The sequence below is a fragment of the Strigops habroptila genome, chromosome 6, assembly GCF_004027225.2.
Source record: "Strigops habroptila isolate Jane chromosome 6, bStrHab1.2.pri, whole genome shotgun sequence".
NCBI lineage: Eukaryota > Metazoa > Chordata > Aves > Psittaciformes > Psittacidae > Strigops > Strigops habroptila.
In genome coordinates this window covers 20,032,465-20,057,745 of record NC_044282.2, presented here as the reverse complement: position 1 = coordinate 20,057,745, position 25,281 = coordinate 20,032,465, and the positions used below count along the sequence as shown (strand labels likewise).

The following is a 25,281-nucleotide window of genomic DNA, read 5'->3' as shown; positions in this document are numbered from 1 at the left end:
TGCAATTTATTCAGAGTTATCCAACTGTCACTGACTTCTGCTCATAAAACTCTTTAGTTTTCCTTTGATGAATCTCATTCAAGCACTGATAATGCTGGAACTGCTTGTCTTTAAGGAGGTTTGAAAATACCACAGATAGTAGTAGGTCCAGGAACTCTGCTAGTTTGGTAACTTTGGTTGAAACTTAATAGAACTTATTACCATGTCAAAGAATAGAAAGTGTGCACATCCATTGCATTTGCCCTTGAAATTTGCCCTTGAGATCTAGAAGTGACCTCTTTGGCACTCAGTATTATCCTTCATTATCTCATACCTTCATATCCTCCCTGCATGACTAAGTACAGAAAGAATGCTGAGTACTTCTGTGTGGATGAGCGGGGGTAAAACAGCATAACTTGTGAACTGTTCCAACCTGCATGTGATGTTCCAATGAAAGACTAATTTCATTAGAAACTTCAGTATGCATTCCTATCCTGCCATTATGGACATCACTAGTCAAGATCTGTTCATCTTGTTTCTCGCTATGAAGGTTCTGCATCTCATGATGAAATAGAGTGGGTTTTTATCTTCCCTCCCCTCTCCCCACACTTTCTTCCCACAATCTTCTCAGAATAGCAGAACTTTTACCTAAAAATTGATATTGTGATAACTTCAGATTTAGCTTTCCATGACACTGCACATTAAAGAAACTGCTGAGAAAAAAGGACCATCAGTCAACATGCCAAGTTCATATTCCAGTGGGAACCTTCTTTTATATTGGGAAAAGCTTGTCTATTAAATCAAACGACTGCATTTCTATATTTTACGCTTGCCTTTGTGCTGCCTGTTGTGTCTTAAAAATCTATCTATCTACCACAGATACCATGTGATCAAAGCTTGCCAAAGACAAATTGACAAAATCACTTTAACACAGTGATTCAAGAGCAAGACATTTTAAAATAACATCACTTACTCTTTATACTAAAAAAAGAACAGTGTCTGCAGTGGCATAGTTTTTAACATTAGCTGTAGTATGGATCATGTGTAAATTCCAAAGTCACTCCAAAGCACTCTAGAGAAGTGAAATCGTTAGTGCTATAAATGCCTAATTCTTTATTTGCCACATTATTTTGGCAGGTGAATGATCACATGATAGGTAACATGCCATTTACCCAAGACAATGTTGTGGCAAAGGCAGCTTACATTGCTGGAACAGCTCAGAATGATCTGCATACCAGCTGGAGCTAGGCAGGATGATAACAATCATTGAAAATATTGCACACATGGTTTCACCACGATACCTTAATGAAAGTAAACTCCACCACAGAGAAACAGCTGATAGTTATTCTCTCATTTACCAGGAAAGTCCAGGTCTTAATAGATTTTCTATAGAAAACTGGGCAGAACATATCAATGTGGTAGCTAAAAAAAAGTAACACAGAGCCTTGGGTGATATGGTCTAGTGTGAGGTGTCCTCGCCCATGGCAGGAGGTTTGAACTAGATGATCTTAAGTGCCTTTCCAATCCAAACCATTCTATGATTTTATGATTATAAATGTAATACCTAAAGGAATGTGATACTCTGGAGTTTTATTTTAGGGATACTGATGTAGCCTTCTCAATAAGGCTATTTTATAGTTATCACTAAATTGTAAAATTATTTGCCAAGAAATGCATTTATATTTAGAGCAAAAAATATTAAAAAAGTGTGCACAGAAGTTCTATTCCATGTGTGGGCCAGTAATGCTCCCATGCTGGAAACTGTTAAGTATTCTAGGCTCCAACAGGAGCAGGATCACCTTTGGATCAACTCTATCCTCAAGTTACCTTCAGATTAAATTGCATTTGTATTTTATACTCACGTTGGGTTCATTATAAGTCTACGGAAGAAATAAGTCCAGGTGATATAATCCATTGCATCCTGCTTAGAAGTAATAGTTCCAGCGGCAATTTCAGCATTCAAGTGGTCAGCCAGCACTTCTAATAAGCTGAAGAACAGGGAACAAGAGGACTTAGCTGACTTTACAATCATGAAGACAGGTAATATATTTTGTAGAGTTGTGCATTAAAAGGTTTATTACTTTTAATCTGAAAATATTATATATTTATCTTCTGGTAAAAGAGAAATGGGGGAGAAAAAGGGGCAATGTAATTGCAAGGTCAATCATCTTCTTTACATGATAGTGGAATGAAGCTCAAATTTTTTGATTGGACCAAGAATGAACAAATTTAAGTCATTCATGGAATGTATTCAGATGGAGCTACTCAGTGGTAACTTCTGAATACTGTATGTTGACCATATGATCATGCTGGCTTAATCCAATAGAGAATCATATGGAAAGAAAAACAGGAAATTAAACAGTGGCAATGGCTTAGCTAATACTTAACAAATACTTGAGGGCTATTAAAATTACATCAAAACTGTTTCCCCCAGATTTTGCCTCATCTTCCTCCAATGCAAAAAAAAAAACAAACACCAATGCCCCTGCCCAAAAAAAAAAAAAAAAAAAACCCAAAACAAAAAAAGAGAAAAAAAGGAAAAAAAAAAAGCCATAGAACTGCTACTTTTACCCAGAAAGATCTAAACTCAGAAACACAGAAGAACAAATGATTCTTACAAAGTAAAATACTGCTTAGTGTCATTAAACGGAACAAAGACCTCCATTAGGGTATCTAATGAGATCATGCCTGGCTAGAGTTCAAGCAGGGAACAGCAAATATCCTTCAGGATCAACCTGATTTTTCTTATATTATAATCCTTTTTCTTTTCCTATTGTTCTTTCCCTATTGCTGAAAGTAAAGAATAATTTGGTATGAATAGCTGCTTTACTGCCCTATACCACTGATTGCATGCTTCTGAAGTAAGAACCTCAGATGTTCTACCCAGATTGTCCAACAAAAACTGGACAAATGATTCAATAGCTATTCCATAGTAAAGAGTGCTTTTTCTTTTGCTTTTAATGCGCTATATTTCAAACCCATGACCAGTGAGAAAACAAGGCCTGACATACAAGTTGTGTATTCAGGCCTTACAACTAATACACAGACAATGGCTTTTTAGAAAAAAACTTTAATTAAAAAAATATGAAGTTTAATTTTACAAATTAGAAATACTACATAAAGCTGATAAATATGCTATTTGGTAGAACAGATGAAAAAGCATTCTAAAACTAAAAACCCTCAAAACACCCCCAAACAGTTTCTTTTTGAAGTTATGAAGCCTCTTACTTCAAATACTAGATCACAAAAGAGCCCAAGACAACTCTAAGTTAATGGGGGGGTTCACAACCTACATGGAACTTAACAAGATTGCTATTAATATGTGAATCTTCAGCTGAAAATTTATCAAATATTCTTTGTTTATAGTGAAAGATGAAATATATCAAACTACAGAGTAAATATATACACACAAAATAAGCTACTAGAAACACAGAATATTTATAGTATTTCAAACAGGAACAAGGTGTGATTTCTAGTATTATTTTGAAGACACACTTTACTTAGAAACACCACTTAGCTATGAATAGATTTCCTAGTTTATTCTAGTGCCATACATTCTGGATATATCATCACACTGCTCTTTTGATTTATTAGCTATCATTTTGAAGAAGTTCAATTCCTAGCCTTTTGTGCTAAGTGCAATTTATATGTTAAAAAAAGGAAAATGTGATTTCCTAAGGAAATGAAGTGCATGTTTCCACATTCTTTGCTTGCAAAAAATTTTGTCTGTCTGTGCACGACAGAAATTAACTTTCAAATACACCATCCCATTTCAACTACATTTCACAGGTGCATAGCACTCCCAAGCTCCTACAAACTTCCTGAGCAGATAAAGGTCCCATTATTGCTTATGTTGAGGGATGAAGTTTCCTTAGAAGAACAATACTGTGAATTCTTCATCACCGAGAAAAGCTTTCAGTAATGCTCATGCTTTATTGGATACCTCAGAATTCCTCCATGAAACATGCATCTATGGGAGACCGATGCAACTAGTTCTGCTTCTCATTGAACAACTAAGCATATTATAAATATCAAAATCAATGCATGAATTACGTTATACTGTACAGCAAACTTTGTATCGACTAAGTCCAGAGAGGGAACAAAAAGGTGGTGCTTCTACATTTCTGACAACAATATTGCAATTTTGAAGTGAAAGATGTGTTGAAAGAATATCAGTAATAGTTTACATTATGCAGATTTCTTTTTGAACGTGTGAGATTTTGAAGAATATGATATCTATAATGGTACAAGTATTCTAAGCAAAAAGTGTCAGAAACTCAACTATTTTTTTTCCTATTAAGAATTTGTCACAGCATTTCAGAGAGGGTTCTGAGGATCATGTATAATTGTCCTATACACTGCTCTTGAAGAAGCTTGTGTTCTCATTCAAATGACTGAGACAACACTCAAAACAGAGAAACATTTGTAATTTTATCTGGAAATGGACTAAAGAGACCAAAAGTGCTTCAAAACTCATGGAAGAAAGGAATTTTTTGCATAAAGATGGATAATATTTTATTTAAAATTATTTTTCTCTAGGACCACAATATTTGGGAGGTACTGGGCACAGGAATTTTTTTTCACTTTTCTTGATTCCTCATTTGTACTATTGTTTATAGTTTGATCAGCTTTTCTGATTGCTTTATCTTTACCTTGATTCCACTGGGAAAGGTTCATAAAGGAATTTTTTGTAGAAGTCTTTCTTAATATCATGAACTAGAATTACAGCTTTTCCTTGGTCATCAAACTGTGGTCTGCCAGCACGTCCCATCATCTGAAGCACATCTGCCAAAGAGACAATAATGTATAAACCAAATGTATTTATTTGAATGTAAAAATAAATTTATTTACGTCTGCATAATGTACAATACAGGATTTTTTGAATTCTTTGGCCTTCTATGCCCTATTGGTTTTGACAAATCTAGTATTTTTTTTCCATCTCAGATAAATTTATGATGAACTTTTTTCTGGCAGAGACTATCTTCCTGCATACTTGAGGACCACCCACTGCAATAGAACCTAAGCTTACATCTAATATAAATTTCCTCTACTCTCCTTCCATTCCACATCCATCCCTTGTTTGAGCATATGCAATTAAAGATGACCAGTCAGAGAATTCATGAAGCCTATAATGGCAAGTGTCTGTTATTTCCTAATTTTCAAGTATCTGACTTCACAATAATATAATTCCCTTGTATAAGTTTTCTGCCATGTATTATTTCCTAGGTTTTGAATATTTTAGAGATAAACTTGTAAAGGCAAATTCTAATTACTGACAGCTATGACCTTTCCCACTCAAACGTCACAAGTGATGTTAATTATTAGCACTGGAGTAGAGATGGTTTCATATCAGACCACAAAACAAATTTAAAAGCAGGTACAGTTAAAGCTTACCTCTTCTATTCTGTCTATATATCATTACTTGCACATACTAGTTAATGATTTCTATAAACACTGAAAACACTAGCTGAGACAAAACATGCTCAATTTGCTAGCCAGCCACCAAGATGAATATGCTTATAATCTATTTGTTTGTGTCTTCTCAAATGTGACAAGTGCATCTGCAAAGCTCTGATTCCTTTCTGGTGCCTCCAACTACTATTTAACTTGGAAGAAACAATGGAAAGAAACTCATAAGTAAGTTTTACATGTTTCTTTTAAAGCTTTTTAGTTTTGTGTATTCTCTATGAGCTCTATTATACCTGCAAAACATGGTTAGCATTACCTGGCATTTTGAAAAGTGATTTCTTTGGCTCCAGAATCAATAAGCTTTTAGCCCAATTGTCAGCTGGGGAAGGAAAAGCCAGAGGGTGTAGTATGGGATACAGCAATGGACCATAACAGGAGGAACAGCCCAATGACAATATACAGTTTTTAGTAACACATTTTCACTTGTGTACCCACGAGCTATACAGACAGCAATGTTTTTTATCAGTTTATATCTTCTGTTAATTTAGGAATGACATGAAAATGTAAAAACAAACCAGTTTGAAAATGATGTTTCTGAATAGGTATGTGCACAGGAGGTGATGAAACAACTTCTTCCTAATTCTAATGTGGTGAATTAATTTGTGCATAATACCATATAGGAAATGGATTTAGTGAAAAGCATCAGGAAATTATTTTTGCCAACATCCACTATGTAATTATCCAAAACCAAAACTTTCTTTACTGAACTCCTGAAATGTTAAACATGATCCAACTGGCTGACTAAACGTCTGGTAACTGAGGAAAGGTCTACCCCAAACCTCTGACTTCATTCAAAGAAGAACTTCTAGTTATTTTGAAATTACTGAACTCTCCAGAATGACTCATTCTGCCCTCGGTTGCTTCCTTGGAGCCAAACACATCCTTGATACAGAAAGGTAACTTCAGCAAGGAGAAGCCAAGTTATACCATGACGGAACAGTGAAGGCATAACTTGTGGGCAGCATTAAAGACAGTATTGTGAAATTTTTGGAAGTATTTCAGAAAGAAAAATTAATTACATTTTCATTTTATTGCTGCTGCAAAACTGTACTACCTATCCACAGAACTTCCATTTACATCAATATTCTCTAGAAAGTTAAAAATAAAAATGCTTTAAGCAAACCGCATCACATGTTTCTTCATAAAGTAAGGAATCTGCATTTTCTGTTGCAATGCAGACAAGAAAATCTAAATGCTTCCATCACAGATGGTGGTACTCCTCCAACCCTCCCCCGAAAATCTTATTGAAAATTCGAGAATTGAACAACCCCTGATGTCCAAGTCACCTGAATTCAAATGGCAATAAAAAGTGAAAGTATAAGCATTCCCTAAAGCCTTTGTGAGTATTTGTACACAGATTTCTAAAACAGCATAGTAAGTTTTCAATGCTTATTGAGTTTCCGATTTCTTTTGTTGTTTTCTCTATTACTGATCTGTGACAGTCCCAAAGATTTAAAATAAAATTTAAAACTTCAGTTGATTTCTTTCTTCATCACTTTTCCCCATTCAGTGATAAAGTCAGTTGCCACTATTCTTCCAGTCAGGATGTACGAGATACTAGTCTGCAGAGACTTTGTACTAAGTTTACATCAGCCAAAGTCTGTCACAAAATGCTAGTGTGCAGGGCTAAGTTCCCAGGTCATACCAGAATCTTTGAACAAGAGAGTTGGTCTGGAAATTGATCATAAGTTTCCTGTAGAGCACTAACCACTGAATTAAGCTCTATGATGGGAGAAGTAACCCCCACAGTATTTTCAGTTTGAGGTTTTTTTCATTAGTGAGCTTCACTCTCTGAAGAGAGTGCATGGTTAAAAAGATGCAAGCCCTCTATTCACATTACAACTAACATTTAGATTGTCCTTAGGTGTATGCATCTTTAGCGTAGTATAGGATTATTGAATAACAAACTTTCTCTTGCAAAAAGAGAAATGGAAACAGGAAACCTGGAATAAATTTAGCTTGTCCTCGTTCTCCAAGCTTAGTAAAATCCAGACAAATATTCTCTCTGTCTGAACTCTGAAAGTTCTTCCATGGTTCACTTTCTTAAGCTTGTTGAAAACACTGCAGAACAGTTTATGAAAAGTAGAGTTTACTGAAACCAGAACGTCTGTATCAAACCAGAAGTTCAAATATTTAATTTAGCTGTTCATTTCTAAAGTATCACTTACTCTAAGTATCACTTAAATCACTGAAGACATTAGACTAGTTATGTTTTTTTGCTTACTGTCAAGTGACTATGTATAAATTTTATGTTCTCATACATGTGTAATTCAACTGTTGCACTTCAAACCATGGCTTAGTCTACTGTTAAAAATCCATTTCTATTTAAAAAAGGTTTCAAAAAGAAAATAAATTATTTGCATGCATGAAAATGTCTTTTTATACAATTAACTAGGTAGCTAAATATGACTTTATATTGTCCCCTCAATTGTTTAATGTCTATTTTGGATGATACACATTAAAGGAATTTGGCATGAAAAAAAATTGCAAAACAGAAACATTTTCATTATTACTTAAAATTGTAAAAGTTCTCTTACAACTTGCATTAAACAAAGGAACCCTTTCTTCACCACTCCTAGTCTCTACACAAATTAGGTATTTTCAGTGATCAGTTACTAATTAATTCAGATAATTTGCATATGCTTGAAATACATTTCAGCATATGAGCATTTCCATAATTTATGTGAGTACCTGTAATGGGATAATCCACATAACGCCTTGTTTTTCCATCATAGTATTCTGTTCCTTTAACAATTACTAAATGAGCTGGAAAATTTACACCCCAAGCTAATGTGCTTGTGGCAATAAGAACCTAAAACAGAAAGAAAGATTAATGAGGTATACGTAACAAAAAGCCAACTTTTAAAATTCCATGCAAAACTCATTACAGCAGGATTCAAAGAACAAACGTACCTGGATTTTGCAGTTCACAAACAATTCTTCCACAGTTTTCCTGTCTCTTTCATGCAGACCTGCATGGTGCATGCCTATTCCAAAAGCAAGTGTCAGCTTCAGATTTGAATCTCTAACTGTTACTATAATGTCATTCATCTGTAACAGAAAGAATAGTTGCATGTTTAAAAACAGATTACTCACAAATTTAAAATTTAAAATTGTAATGATTTTTTTTTTTTTAAATGGCAAGGATAATTTGCTTTAACACTGTTTATACAAACAGGAAAGCAGAGTCTTCAGTCTCTGAACAGACTGGGTTTAGTCTAAAAAAATCAAATACTATATTAATGATGGGGGGAACACAAAATGCACATGACTTTATCAACACAAAAAGTAGCACAGATAAGGAAATGAAAATGCTGAAAATATCTTGACAGGTCTGGCAAATGCTATGCATTCTGTTCTGTGTTTGTTTAATGCAATCCCTAGTATCAAATGGGGGTTAGAACTGGTATAAAAACATAGCAAAGCCCTGCAACCAGTAACATACAGTCATGAAAAATAAATTTGTCTCTCTCCAATGCCTGTGAAAAGACAGATACAGTTCTTCAGTTTGATAATTCTGCAACTACTCATCAAAAAAACTTTCCTAGTCACATGCTGAAATGCAAACTAATTTGAATTTTTTTTGGAGTGTGAGTTTGTAATTTATAGACTCAAACCCTGTAGTGAAACCCAACACGCAATAAGTGTCTTCACTTAAAACTTTTAGAAGTCCAGACAAACAGCTATTTTTTTATTACCATTTTTTTAAAATCTCATACTAATGAGTATGTGGAATCACTTGAACTGCTATCATTTTAACTATATTTATTGCCTATGTTTTCAAGCAGTAAATTTCATAATAAGCTCATTTAGTTCTGTAGATGACCTGTGTGAAAAGCCTCTCATTAATAATGAGCAAGAGCTTTATAACTTCTGTCTTGTTTAGTGACTTTACCTCTCAATATTTCTTCTGATGTTTTATTTCTAAGACCATTCATTATTTTATGTGATTTTGATATAATTATAGCCGGGAACTTTCAAACCTCATCTCTTATTAGTGGTTTCCTGGTGCCACCAGCAGTGGCATGTTGATATTGCATTCTTATGGGTAGCATCACTCACGATTAACCTAGGAGGTATAGCCAAGGTTAGAGAAAAAATAGTAGTGCAGAACTAATTACTCAGGGTAACTGAAGAATTTGGACTGAGTATTCAGTCTCATCTCAGACAGAGTATCTCAAAGGTACAGAGACATGACATGACACGACTACAGTGATATCTTCATGTTCACTCAGGACTCTGAGGTGTGGCACTTCTGATGTTCAGAATTGTAACCTTTTCTAAATGTTTCCTGGGTTTTATAACTTTCAGACCTTAATGTTAATAAAATTATTCACGTATCTAAACCCAAGTGACATACATCACTACTATTACCAAAAAAATCCTTAAAATGTAAAAAAAAGCCAGAGCATATAATAGTTCCTATTCAGGATTTTAAAAAACCACAAACAAACAATATAGATTTTGTAAATCAATCAGTTTTGTCAGGAAGAGCAAACTACAGAACACGTAAAAAAAAAAAAAAATCTATTTGTTGAACTAGTGTTGATACTGATGGAAGTAACAGAGAACCCAGCTAAAAAAAAAATAATTATTCAAGTTTTGGCTAGGTCCAATCTATTTGATCTGTCAATGTAAACTCTTAGACTTTATTTTCCTTCACCATGCAGTGGCCTGGATGTTCCTGAGAGTTTCCTGTATTATAAGACATGGGAGGTTTGTTGTATAAACTCAGCTGGCACGTATAAAAGAAAAGGATGCTTACAGAAGAAAAGAGTGAAAGGGACTATAAAGCACTGAAAGGAAAGAAAGCAGGAAGAAAAAAGCAATGAATTGAGAAGTGAAGAGAGGATAAGTCTATTTAGGAAAGGAAAACAAGAAGAGGAGTAGATAAGCAGAAGAGAGTAAAGAACTGAATGAAAGGAGGATATGTTAAAGGATAAAGTTTATCTATCTAGATACAATCAGCAAACCTTTGATTTCTCTAGTCAACATGTAGACACGTGACTGCAGCGTAGACGATATGAATTATGACCCATCTTAAAGATTTTTTCTCCTATGACTAAAAAACAGCTCAATAAACTGAGAACCTGAGTACCATTTTCTCTACAATTACGATACCAACATAGATCACTAAATATATTTTCAAACCTATTAATGGTCTTTGTACTATGGATTTATGAAGTGGTACTAGCACTGCACAGGCTCCTTATGCTTAGATGGACATTTTGGGAAATAATAGTTTCTGTATACATTTGACAGGGAATTAAGATGAAAAAGTAGAAAACAGCACTGATAAATATCAGAAAAATAAATGAAAAAATGCATTTACATTTTACTCAATTTCTGCATTCAAAAAATTACAAAAGATATGATATTGCTGAATTATTTTTTCTCCTCCCCACTAAGAATCATCAGCTTATGATAGTTATGCCTTTAATGTAAGGGAACAAGCCAGTTCCAATGACATTTATTTCATTATTACATGAGTGGAATTTGATATTGGGAAAATAATGAATCTAAACTCTCTTTGCCTGTAGAAGAGTACAGGGATCAAATTAGCTGATTTGGATTAGTCTATAGCGATTAGACTGCTCCTTCAGTACATGCGATTTTACAGTGTTAGTTATTTTCAGTACAGAACCTGAGCTAAACCTTTTTGCCACGGAGTTGCCAGCAGAAAACATCCTAAATTCACACTGCTGGGAATTTATTCCAAGATGTTCTTCTTGCATTTACAATCAGTGGTGGTTATTTTTTTTTTTCCCCCTCTGACTTGTATTACAGCGGTGGCCTGTGGTGCTGTTAGTCACACCTGCAAAGCAGTGTAATTTACCACAGGAAAACTAAAGATCCCTTAGCAGGAGAGCTGGCGCATGTACTACTATCCTGTCATTTTAGCAGCAGGGAATCCTAGTCATTTTTAGCTGACCCCTTACTTTCACATAAATCAATGTAATAAACATAACTATTTTACCCATAGGCACAACCCGAGGCTTAAAATTCTCATGACAATTTATTTAAAAATATAATTCTCTTATGTCAGTGTAGTGTAAGAATATTATCACTTTCTATTAATAAATAATGGCACAATTAATAGGTTCATTAACCAGAAACAGACACAGCATTGTGGCTATACAACAAACCTAACATTTCTGCATTGGTATAACTTCATTACTATTTATCTTTCTGAAAACAACTGTAATGTTGGGTAAACATAAAAGGGCAAAGAAGATATATTTTATCTTAAAAACAGAAATTATGTTATATTAAAATTAATATGAGGGAATATACATGGTACTGACAAAAAAAACCCCATACAACTCTGAAGCAGGGAACTCAATGTAAGGAAGGATTTTTTCCTGGACTCCACAGCAGGCAGGATTGGGCCCATGCAGAAGTTTTGCTGTCTATCCTTCACAGATTTTTTGATGAACAAACAAAATATCTCCTGCGCTTTCCTAACATTGGGTTGATTAGGAATTCACCTTTTAATAAAAAAACCTTTGAAGACCAATTTGAGACTCTAGTAGCAGTGCAAAATATTTACTATAAAAAATAAAGTTTATTTCTACTTTTCCTATTCTAATCTCTGAACAAGCTAGATTTTTCTAAAACTAGTAAGTAGTCATTTTCTTTGTTCCTGCACATATGTAAACTGTTGAACCATTTACTTTAAGCTAATAGAACTTTTTTATATTTTAAATTTATTATACTTAAAAAGCTTTTGTAGAAAGATAGGATTCCATTTAAGTAGATACATTACCCTGTGCCTGAAATACATTCCAGCCAGAATATAATTCAGCAAGTTGATGACAATGCTGGCTCCAAAAGAAAGGAGGAGACCAGATTGGACAAGAATGAGCTAACAGATTGTGCAGCCCAATTCTGTCCCTTTGAGTGTGATATATTGTTTCAAGATGCTAAAAACCCATACTTTCTCAAAGCATATCTGTTGTGCTGGTTTTCCCATTTTCACAGAATCCTCATTATTAGTACTCTCTACTCTTTTCAAAGCACGTCAGACTCAGACCATATGCCACTGAATAATGCTTATCAATTGTCTAAAATGCCCAATAGAAGAAAGATGTGCCAAACAAAAGAATCATGAAAGTTATGAAGTCTTTTACAAAAATAATTACATATTTCACATCTGGTGCAGATGTTAAGTGAAATAAAAACATCTCCTTGTTATAACTAAATGTTAATTTTTTATGACACACTTTTGTGTCGTAAAACCAACATCTTGTAGAAGGAAGTTGAACTTCTATAATGAGTGAAACACTTAGAAATCATTCTTGGGTATCCTCCCAATTTTTAAAGGCAGAAAAAAAAAAATCATCTTACAAAATTATTTTTGATGAAGAGTTGACTTCTACTCCAGAACTCTCCCACAAAAACAAGATGCCTATACCACCTCAAATAAGATTATTCAAGAAATGTCTTAAAATATCGTTTAAACAGTTGATATATATTATTAAAACACACACATTTAACACTAAAAATCTTATCTAAAAGACAGCAATAAACCTATTCATGACACAGACCAGATTCTTCTATTCCTGTTTTATAGCACAGCATTACTTCAGAATATTAACATGGAGATAATAGGTTATTTTATTTAAAGGTTAGAGTAAGAAACATAATCTTTTGCCTTTCCAACAATTCTCAGGATTTTTTTGGTTTTTGGGTGTTGTTTTTTGTTTGCCCTTTTTTTTTTTTTTTTTTTTTTGCAATGCAAACCAGAACTATATGGTAAAATTTAATTCACTTTCATCCATATGTCTTTGCATATTTCCACATAGCACATGAACACATACACAAATCCATAATTAGCACACACATGTTTATATACTCACATCTCTAAAATCATAAAATCAGTACAGGCCTGATTAATTTTTTTTGGAGTCAATGAGTGCCTTTCATTCAAGTGCCCTTGAATTCAGTGTATGCTGGCTATTGCCTGGTATCGATGCTATTGAATATTACAGTAGGTATGTTTGTGCTAAAGGATTTTGGTTATTTCTAGAGGTTTCATAAAGAACAGTCTTAACAAGATGCAGATGGTAAAATGATGCACAAAGCAGATTGCAAAAATCATTGTGGTTAAAGTTAAAACTGTGTATGTGGGTTCATTTCTTCTCCATCTTTGCACTGTAAATATATAAAAAAAAAATCAAAACAATTTCCAAATATCTGGCCAGCGAATAAATTTGTTAAAAAATCCCAACCTCAAATAAGAAAACACCCTGCTTGTTTGCTGGCGAGACTGGCATTCTAACTTCAAACAATAAACAATAAATACTACTTTTGTTTTAGGTTAAAAACCAAAAGCAGTAAAAACAGAGAAAAATAAATAAACTGAAAACTTGATTCTAATAAATTATGTTGTAAAAAGATTGCAACATCTGCTGTCGCTACAGATGTAGATGCAATTTCTGAAAGAGGAGAACTTGTTACTCTTTAGTCAGCTCCTAATGTAGAACAGCCTAACCAATCTTATCCAAGCTTACCATCACAGACTGGTGGCACTGTCTGTTTCCAAATGGATAATCTGAGCTGTTGTCCCTTTTAACAAGATAAGTAATGGGTCACAAGCTTCAGTGTGACAGTCCTGGCTGACAGCTCCAAGTTACAATTTTGGCCGGAATGTGTATATTTAAAAATCATCTCGTGATTGTACAAAAAAGCAGGGTGAGCATACAATTTACTTTTTCATCGGCACATGGGCACCAATGAACAATAAAAAGAAATTAAGAATTATTCAATTTATAGGTGCAGTCTTCTCTTTGAGATGCAATGCCTATTCACATTTCTGTCATGATGCACCTGTGCTTCGTAGCTAGGACAATCTTTACAAGTGATGTCAACTGAAGAGGCCTTGCAACAATTGCAAATGGCAAGGAAGGCAGCTTCAGCTGCTGCTTCACTCTTTGGCAAAAAATAAACCCTGTGTTGGGACTGCAAATCCTAAGAGGGATAGAGAGCTCATTTTGGAATGTGTATGGACAATGCACCTTACAGAAAAAGAAAAAACCAAAACACCTGTAAGGCTCAAGGTAAGTATTTTTTGGGCAAACTGTGGCAGTCCTGCTTAAATCCCGAAGAATGTCTGCATGTCATAGGAATTGGTAAATGTAGGGATGAGCTTTGAAGAAGCAGTTACAAATCTCACTAAGTAGGGTATTTTAACATCATTGGAGGCTTTCTTGCTCAGACTAAACTAGACATAAGGTATCTGAGTGGACAGAATTTCTTAACAAAAAGCATGCACACAGCCTGAAACTTAGTTGGATAGAATCTATTAAACAGATCTAACTATTGCTGTGTAACAACACGTCTAGTAGAACTGAAAAACTTACTTGTACTAGAAACAGCAATTTTCATCAAGTACAGTTCAGTCTTATGAAGACTGACAGCTGTCTCAACTTTCCGAGTAACTTTCAACTTTATGAATACTGTAGGAACATGGGTATGAACAGGAAACTTACATCAGACATGAAATTCAAGGAAAGCATTCAGGAAGAACCATCTCCAGAACTGAATGGAGCTGTCTGTAACATCTACTGAAAAGTAGATGGATGTGGAACAAAATTCCTTTTGAACTATAATTCAGTTGCACCTGTTAGACTGCTGACTCCTTTTTGATGGAAAGAATGTCTTGTATGGTTCCTCCATGATCCTGGTATGCTGTTGTCTGCTTTGGTGGCAACAGTTGAAGGTTTGTTTCTGTACATCATTTATTCATACAAATCTGTACTCTACAAGCTTCATACAAGTTCATGTCCTTTGAAATATAACTGATTGAAATATTGTCTGAATTTGATACTTGGAGCTCGGTGGCAGAGATGAGTGTGGATTTGCCTGTTACTGTGAAGTGAAGCAGTCTGGAGTTGCTGAAAAGAGAGTGCACCCTTCACATGCTGCAAACGAGAGTCTGGTTTGGCACTACCACTATAGGGAGAATCTCTACAGAGAAGATGAGGGAAGCTAAGATGATGGCATAGCTGATAAACAGGTAGCAAAGATCCAGTATTGGTCTCTCCCCGACATCCATCCCTCCCCCTCAAGGCCTGAATCTCTCTGTTACCATCAGAGAAAAGCTGCCACGCAGGGTAAGAGAGTAAAATCACCTTTAATGGCTGTAAGAATCTGTGTCTACCTCAATTATTGGTCTTCTAGATGTTATTATGGATGGTATTGTGTACAGCATTTTAAGAAGCTGTAGTATGCATATATTATGCAGTATACCCACTGGGAAGCTAACATAAACATAGACTGTCATGTAGCAAAATCAATTACACCATTAAAGAAAACTAACCAATGAGTTCTTAAAGGAATCTTATGTCAGCCAAAATGAACATCATACAAATAAGGCTTAATGAAGCAAAATGCAAAGGCTTGCTGTAAACTTTGTATACACCCACCTATGAAAAATCTCTTGTATCTCAACATGTTTCACAATTAACAGTTGCAAACATTTTGAAAACAAAATAATTTGTCTGTAAGTTCCCCTAAAGGAACATGGGTTGGCAAAAACCAAATGCGCAAAACTGACAAGCAACAGAAAATGTTGCTTAAAGGCAAGAACAATTTATTTCTTCTAACTGATGCATTTTGATTCTGTATGGAATTCAGAAACATGAAATATTTGGGCAAGTGTTCAAGACAGGCAATACCCCCCATAAAGGAGGGAATACCTCCTATAAAGTAAATATTCACTAATTCTACTTTTAAAACTCAAAAATGCTATAGCAGTATGGAGAGAATTTTGTCTATTTCACCTAGTCCAAGCCTGACTTTAATGTAACTTGAATTTAGAATTAAAAAAATCAACCAAATAAACAACCCACCAATTATGGATAAAGAATTAAGCAGTACATATGCTGGGTATGTAGCACTACTGAGCTTTGTTCTTTGCTTCAATGTCAAATGAAACTCAGGCTAATCATGCTCATTTAAAACACAAAACTACAAACTGGTCCCATAATTACCTAAAGAAATATCCACTTGAAATTGTGAGTGCTTCAAACAGAATTGTGTTCTGCATAATAGTGGTAAGATATAACAACTTAGGAATTAATCCTCAGTCTTTTATGTTTACGTAATCAGAACTGAGTAACTTGGTAGGTATCTTGCGCTCCAAATATTCAGCTTATTAATTCAGATACAAATAATATGCAAATGTTATTAAACTAATAAATGCAAAGTCTGCTTGTCCTTGTTGGCTCCTCTTTCAAATCCTTCAGAGGTTTATTCTGAAACATATGAAATTCAAAGACTCCTAATAGAAAACCCTTTTCCAGTAAGTGAAGAAGCTTCAGTTACAGTTCTTTTCAGGATGGTAGTGGCTCACAGGACATGAGGAAGCCATTCATATTAACGCAAGTCATTTAGGGGAAGCTGCACGTCACATATTCTAATTATAGGTGAGACTGCTACTAAGCGGTAATCATTTTGATATGAAATGTTCTTGTTATGCTCAAGGAAGCATTAAAGAGAGGTTATACTGTCAGAAAATCAGATTCAAATTGAGACATGCTTTAGTACTAGTACTTTATCAGCCAAGACATCCATTTTCTTTTTTATAATCCATTCAAAAGAGGAAGGATACAGACGTTATGCTTTACCTCAGAAAAAAAATCACACTTTATTTTTTTGCAAAGAGCAAACAAAACCAAATAATCTCATCTAGAAAACTATATTTTTTGGCATGTAATTTTTGGTGCACAAGTGAATAACTACTCATACAACTGTTGATATATTAATGTTCATACAATATGAGGTGCGAGGTGTCCCTGCCCATGGCAGGGGGGTTGGAACTAGATGATCTTAAAGTCCTTTCCAACCCTTACTATTCTATGATTCTATTCTATATTCGTTCTGGGTCTTGTATTTATGAATCCTGCATTTTGAGGTCTTTTGGCCCAGTATTACCACAGAAATTCCTATGTAGAAGGTCTGCAACCATTAAAAAAAGCTAACTTCCAAAACCTGGGAAATCTGAATATCAACCAAAGAAACTGTTTTGAAGCAAAGATATACTACAATCAGGACCATTAGTCCAGAAGGAAATAAATAATTCTGTATTCAGAACTGGTGCTGAACCAAGTGCAGTAAATAAAATCTAGTATACATTTTGAAGAATGAAGATAAAACAGAATATTAAATGGTCGTTTCTTATTTGATCATCATTCATGTTTTGCAATAACTGAAAGGGTTTTTTTGAGAGACAATACAAGAAAATGTAATTAAAGATTATATTGCTTGGGAAAGAATAAAGAATTAAACATTTACTCCAGTATTGCTTAACATCTGAATATTTGACAGTAATTTTTATGTTCTTGTAACAAATACATTAGCAGAAGCTTTTTTTTTTTTTTTTTGAACATTGATTTATTCCATTGATATGCAAGGCTGAACCATTCCTAAGCAGTTGGTTGTGCAATACCTCTCTATATATATGTGTATGAATATAGATGGACAGACACATTATATACATACGTACATATACACACACAGATATATATGCATATTTATGACCTTCTACACATACAGTTATGAGGATGATGATTTTGATCCTAAAACACTGAAAGAGATTTGGTTTAAATTCAAGCTCAACAACTCTATGTCACGAATTTCCAGCTGTAAACTTTGGAGAACACTAGTCCGCTTTTATTCTTTGTCTTATCTCTGTATCAAAGACTTCTACCATGTGATATATGTTGTCTGGGACAAGGGAACTAGCATTAATAATAGATATGCAGGAAAAAACAAAGATAAAAGAGTTTTTGTTCTAAAGTTCAGCCTTTGCAAAGATGTTTATATAATCTTAAGGCTGGCACTAGCCTTAATACATATCGAAATTTAGCTTAATCATAGCTGTTTCAAGATCTATGCTCATACGACTCTTTTGTTTTAGATGTATTTTCTTTTCAAACATATATCAATAAAATAGAAGCAAACCACAAATAATGCAGGTAAAATGATTCTACCTCTCTTTCATCCATCTTCAGCCATTGTTTGGGATCATCCTCAGTGGCTAGGAAAGCTATCAGATCTAAAGCAGTAAGCCTTGTCTGACGTCTGGATGATACAAAAATAAGAACAGGCTTGGCTGGAGAATGACTCCGAATTGCTGTTGGGGAAAACAAAACTTGAGAATTAGGCCCTTTAGTGACAAAAAATAGTTTCTCTTTGCCTAGACAGCTGATATACCTCTGCGCAGACGATATACACATATGTATACTTCTCTATTCTACCAGATGGATATAACTGAAGTGAGCATATACCATCTCTGAATCAAAAATCATACAGCTATGCTAGCTGAGTCTGAGTTAGTTTGCTCTGCTACTTCAGTGATCATTGTAAGCTAATTAAGAGAACCAGTGGGGAAAAAAACCCCATCAAAACACCACAAAACCCGGACAAGCTTTCTAGAATTCAAAGCTTGTGAATTTCTCTATCTTAGCATAATAAGTATGTTCTGTTTTTAATACCTATTGGGATACATTAGTTTAGGCTTAGAGCCATCGAGGTCCAAAACTTGCTTTCTGCCTGACCCAGAGTCCAGATTGCATAAACTCATGTCTGTCTGCAAAAGATCACTTCAATCTAACAAAACCAGAAAAGGTAAAAAAGGTAGAAAGGGACTTTTCAAGAAATATTGTGAAAGTGGGCACTATGGTAGAAAAGAACTTTGTTTCTCTTGTTTTCTAATTAGTCTGATATATTTAAACCAATTATGCTTCAGGACTTTTTTAAAAAAGCTGAGTCCTTTTTCTTGCTCAGCCCATGTTCAAAAAGTTTCAGGTTGCAGTGAAATTTTTATGGCCTCAGGAATAAGTACTGCCATGAAATGCTAAAATAACCTTGACTATATCACATCAAACAAGTGGTGAAAAAAGCCCTCAATAAATCATACATCTACAGATTTTCTGACATCGACAAGCACTAGAAGTATAAACAGGTGTATGTAGAGTTTCAAATACTCTCTTGAAATCTCTTATAAATCCATCTGTGTGTTTTCTTATGTAATTCTCATTCTAGAAATTAAATTTTTGCATTGTTTATTTCTGAAAATCATTTCATACTATCCACCATCACATATTGTTCCCTAGTTCACAAATACTACCCAGCATGTGCTCTTGCATATACACATACTATACAGTTGTGAAATTATTGAAATAAATAGAATAATTTATGTGTATTTATACCTTACAACTATATATGCCAATATATCTATATATCTATATATTTTAAAAGCCCAGCATCTAATGGTTTTTTGTTGCTTCAGGAACAGGTGTGGCAGAACAGCCCAAGACAGATTTATTGTTCATTAGTGTTTTTGTACAATGCTCTTGTGGAGGTGTAAATAATCTGGGCTGTCAAGATTGGTCTCTAGTCCACAATCAATACTTTCCTTCTGTCATAAGGCTAATTAAAGCAGCTAAAAAGTCACCTCACAAATGTCACCTCACAATCAGCAGCAGTTCACATTACAAAATTTATTTTGGGGGTTATTTTTAATTGATATAATAAATATTCCTTATGTAACCAAAGCAAAACATGTTCAAACAAAATACAAGAGCTTTTCTTAAATCTATCCTGCTTGGCAGCTTTGTTAAGAATAAAAAATTGGAAACAGAAGCATATCTGGATGCACTACAAATTTTGAATTTTATGGTTATTGCTTTGAAACTAGAATCATAGGAGGTTAGCCTGACTTGCAACTTCTGTTCACAATTTTTTTAATGCTTACATACAGTGGTCCATATGAAAATACCTCAGCAGATTAATAATATGAATGGTTTTATTACTTTCTAAATTTCAAATATTTTTACACAAATGTTTTTTATGGTGTCGAACACTAAGAGAAAACACATTTTATTTCCCTCTCACTAGCACTAATTTTATTCTTCTGTTCTAAATACATTACATTCCTCAGTTCTATGTTGCATTTGTAGCACACTTTATGTTTCAGACAAATAGCTTTGGGCCATTAGCAGAGCAGATTCCCCCTATATATGCCAAGAGTACACACACACATGTTGTAAATATGCTGCAAATGAACTGTGTAAAGTGCTCAGTCTTTTTTTCTTTTACAGAAAGAAAGAAAAGGTCTAGGAGCTTGTTGCTTACCCTGAAATGCAGGTTTGTTCATGCTAGCCATGCGAGGACAGTAGTGCTGCCCAGGGAAGCCCTGAATATGCACCTCCAGAGGAACTGGGCGTACTGACGGTCGGAAGTTGAACAGACCCATCTACAAGAAAACATTTTTTTTCAAGTTTAACCTTGAATTATCTTATAATTTGCTATTTTGTTTTTCTGCAGTACAAACACATATCCATCTTCTGAAACATTTTTCATACCTGATTAATATTTAGCCAGTCAGCAAGGTCTCTGGCATTTGCTAAAGCAGTGGATAAACCAACTACTCTTACAGGCTTCTCTGTGTGAGATGAGATGAAGTTTGTTCGAGACACAATGACTTCCAATACTGGGCCTCTCTCATCCCCTAGTAAACGAAAAGGCCATTGAAAAATTGAGAGAAAAAAAGGTTCATAAGTCAAAAAGTATATTCATGTCTTAAGTACCAGCACACTTCTTCAAATTTAGCAACAATTCTCATTAAAACCAAGAAAACATGCTCACCTAATAGATGGATCTCATCTATGATAAGAATGGAAACTTTCTGAACATAGCTTCTGTTCTGCCAGCTTCTGCTAACACCATCCCACTTCTCTGGGGTAGTAACAATCAGGTCAGCTTGGGCAATAGCTCTCATATCAGGAGTCACATCTCCTGTCAACTCTACAACCCTGTAATCAAGAAAGATGGTGGCTTGCTTTACAAAGCTTTAGAATATCTTAATGTTCAAATATTAACTCCTAAACAAAAACTCTTAAAAGAGAGAAGAAACAACATTAAACAAAGTAATTTTGTTTCTGATCAAATACTTCTGGAAGAATTTTCACAATTTTTTTAAGTAAATAAACCTGTCTGTTATCCTAACAAATACCATATAAATACCAAATAGAAGAGGGCAAATATGCATCCCAAACTACCTATGGTTAATTTTCCAAAATGAAGATAATGTAAGAATATTAGGATTATATAATATGAATCATAACATCCTGCCATAGCTATGATGAAACCTTACTATAAAGATATCTGCTGTCTGTATAGACCTCTGGTTTCAATAATGAGGCTAGATTGCAGTGTATCTGCATTTATTGGTGAAGTTCCATTAAAACTGGAGCAGGAATTATCCTAAGGTCATTTTTTGGGAAGATTAGCAGAGTTTTTCCAATTGTTTGCCTTATTATCCTTTCAATTTCTACTCATTGCATTTAAGATGATCCATCATTTTAGACAGAATATAATGGATTTTTGACATTTCTATGACACATTCTACATCCAGTTAAACATCTAATAAAAAATCCTCAAAGTAATGTATATGTTCTGTACAAATTTTGAGTCACAAGTAATAAATTTCGAAAATAAAATATTATCTGAAAATATTTTAAAATTATGAGGCAAATAATTTATCCTCACAGGCCATTAAAATAAAAAAAAAAAAATCACTAATTAGTAGTCACTGATATAATAATAGCAGGAATCTCACTGGTAATTTCGTGTATACAGAGTAGCACTTCTATTGAAACCTGAGGTGTGCTTTCAGCTTTAGCTTGGCAAAAATCTATACATAGGAAAGGAAAAGGCCCTAAATAATGCATCTTAAGGATATAATTTTTAACTCAAGAAAGTCTGATTTTGGAAAGCATCAGCATGACTGATACACCTTATATGTCACAAAGTAATGGCTGACTTCCAACACTTGAGAAGATCAGCAAGAAATTAATGCTACCAAAGAATAAAATTCTAATTTACATATGAAGAACCATATGGGAATACTAGTATACAGTTCATGCAAGTCCTTTGAGTTCTTTTTAACTGATTTTTCTTAAAAAATAAAAAAAGCTTATTTTGGATTGCAATTTCAATTTCCAAGGATACTGGAAAGAGAAATCTGAGCTTCATATTTGTTATATGTGCAAGTAATGAGAATAAAAATAGCTGGGTATTAAAGTATCCATTTTTAAGTTTTGATTTTGCTACCACTACAGTGACTACTGATAGCATTTTTTTAAAGCACTAGAAATTTGAAGGATGGTATACAATCGGAACCTATTTTGAAATACTCAAGAGTATTCTGTAGATTTTTTCATACTTGATGGGTTGTTCTTTTGCTTCTTATTTCTCTGATTAGGTAAGGAGAAACATACTTTTTACCAAGTTTTTCTTCAATCCTAACTTTCCAGTCCTCAATTCTTTCACGAACGAGTGCTTTTAAGGGTGCAATATACACTGCCTGCAAAAGAAAAGTCACAAAACCAGAAGTTAAACAAGAAAGTACCTAGAAGGAAAAATATTTAATACTTGTGAGATTTGAACATACTTATTATCATACTCATTAAAATGATTAAGGTTTGAGTTCCTTAAATGACCTACAATACGATTCTGGTTACAACAGGCTTAATACTTGAAAATAATGCTTTGTTTCCTATGCTATTAACAGACAAATAAGTTAAGAAAGAGAAAGAATAGTTTCTTGAAATGGAAGTATTTATCACAGCATTTAATATCACAACCTACTTATATAAATAATGCCATTTTTTGACAGGACTATAAAATCTGCAAGCTAACATTCTAGAACAGAAATAATCAGAATTTCCAGCAAGCTACCTGGTTTCTAGTTGTGTCATTAAATTACTAAACCATTACCAATTAAATTAAAAATGTGATTATTTTAAGCAAACTGTCATAATATTTTCCTCAAAGAAGCCTGCTGTGCAGGAGAGAATACTCTAACATGTAGAAACAAGATTTATTTACAGATTTATTCCAAATTAAATATTCAGAATTAACGAGAATATTCCAATTAAATATTCTTAAGCTTTTGAACATGAAGAAACTGCTACATGAAGAATTCACGCACATTCTTTAAAAATTTTCAGCTTTATTAAAACCTAAAAGATACAGTCCTTTGAGAAATGGCTATTTTGTAAGTCTAACAGATTAGCTGAAAATGTATGAGTGTCTTGTTTACCTCACTTGGACTCACAAATTACATGAAGATACTGAAATTTCAAAGATGAATTTCTGTTAATTTCAAAATTTCTGTTAATTTCAAAAGTTATTCTTTGGTTAAATCTCACAGTCAGATATAAATATCTTTTCCAAAGACTTTAAAGCTGAAATGTGGTTAACTAGGACAAGATGGCTAAGTCAAGATACAGATATATATTCACTTTGAAATCAAAACCCCCAAAGCTGAGTTGTTCAGCTTTTAGACAATTTAAGAAATAAAACACAGGGGCAAGTTGGAACAGAAAATTGGTTTGCAGTAATTAATTGCAACTTCTTTGTTTAAATAAGAGAAAGACTGGGCTAGTTGGATTCACATGGAGGGGAACTAATAGCTATAAACCAGTACTGCTACTAGTAGAGGGAGATTAAAGCAGGAAATGCAGGTACGTACAGAAAAGGAAATCCAGAATGCCTGAATGTCACTTTAGTTGTACACTGATTAATATATCAAGTTGAAATAAAAGCATAATATATATAATGCAGCAGTACCATTTTGTATTCAAACGTATAAATTGAAGAAAGAAAAAAAATCAGATTGCCATAGTCTTTTTCTAGGCTTTTTTATTGCTGAAAACATGCCTACACAAAATACTTCCAGTAAATCTATTTTACAAACCTTTGATGTGGGATACTTGTTAAAAACTCTGAAGATTGCTAATTCAGCTGCAACAGTTTTTCCAGAACCTGTAGGTGCTCCAAGAAGAACATTACAGTCTGTGTGATAAAGTGTATGAAATATCTGGGTCTGGATAGGGTTGAAGTGTGTGAATTTGTACAGGGCTTCATATTCCCGATGTCCCAAGGCTGTGATAGGCAAAGGCTGAAGATCTAGAAGCTCTAAAACCACAAAATAATCATAAGTGTATGACAAAGAGATGCCATAACACAGGTTATTATGAAGATACAGATATTAAAAAATAATATAGTGGAAAACAAGTTACATAGGAAATTGTTTTACTTAATATCTCACATGACGCAAAGTCCGCATTTGGGTCATTGTTAACTTCGATGAGGAATAATGAAAAATTGATTTTTTTAACGCTGAGGTATTTCTGCAAGTATTTTTGTTAGTATTCTGCAAGTATTCTGCAAGTATATTGTTAGTATTCTGATAGCTATGAAGCAGCCATTTGCATAAATTAATATTTTCTTTAAAGCTGTTTCCTTTTTACCCAGTTGTAGTAAGTTCTAAACTCACCGTATTAGATTATATGTATGTCCAGCTTCTTATGCTAACAGAACGTGGAGCTGAAGGACAGCGTAGTGTGTATATTTCAGATTCAAGGAAAAAAATCTATTTAAGAAGGAAATATTCTTTGGAGTTTCTGAGTTGATGGAGTAATACAAATCAGATGAGTACAACTGAATTTTGCATCTAATCCTTTAAACATGTAATTAAATACACAAACTTAGTAAATAAACAAACAACTTTTCAAGATATGATTCTCCATATATCTTGAGGGCATCTGCTATCCAAACAATTAGAGATTGTGGAATTTGGAAGATGATATATATAACCAGATTGGATCTGGAATCCTACCAAATTAAGGAGACTGCAGTGATTCTGCTATGCAGATGCTTGCTTTGAAGTTTGGATTTTTTTTCTTTTTTTTGTGGCTGGAGGTCTCATTGTCTTTTCAGGGTGCTTCGCATTAAGGTATGATATGGGAGTCATAAAAT

General features: G+C 34.0%; 1 protein-coding gene across 8 annotated transcripts in view; it reads right to left on the bottom strand.

The window, feature by feature from the left end:
• The window catches only part of ASCC3 (activating signal cointegrator 1 complex subunit 3), a 283,374-nt gene that overhangs the window by 47,615 nt on the left and 210,478 nt on the right, over positions 1 to 25,281 (bottom strand). For 7 of the 8 annotated variants that reach the window (XR_003991912.1, XM_030489984.1, XM_030489983.1 and 4 more), the window contains 10 exons: positions 24,218 to 24,438; positions 22,737 to 22,822; positions 21,103 to 21,269; positions 20,820 to 20,965; positions 20,590 to 20,710; positions 18,444 to 18,586; positions 8,362 to 8,499; positions 8,140 to 8,260; positions 4,632 to 4,764; positions 1,842 to 1,967 (listed from right to left, as the gene is read on the bottom strand). Coding sequence is in view for 7 of the 8 variants with exons in the window: in XM_030489984.1 (XP_030345844.1) it covers positions 1,842 to 1,967; positions 4,632 to 4,764; positions 8,140 to 8,260; positions 8,362 to 8,499; positions 18,444 to 18,586; positions 20,590 to 20,710; positions 20,820 to 20,965; positions 21,103 to 21,269; positions 22,737 to 22,822; positions 24,218 to 24,438 (1,402 nt within the window). In the remaining variant the exon portion in view is untranslated. Of the gene's footprint in view, positions 1 to 1,841; positions 1,968 to 4,631; positions 4,765 to 8,139; positions 8,261 to 8,361; positions 8,500 to 18,443; positions 18,587 to 20,589; positions 20,711 to 20,819; positions 20,966 to 21,102; positions 21,270 to 22,681; positions 22,823 to 24,217; positions 24,439 to 25,281 lie in introns of those variants that run through there. The other variant, XM_030489989.1, reaches the window with a different exon arrangement.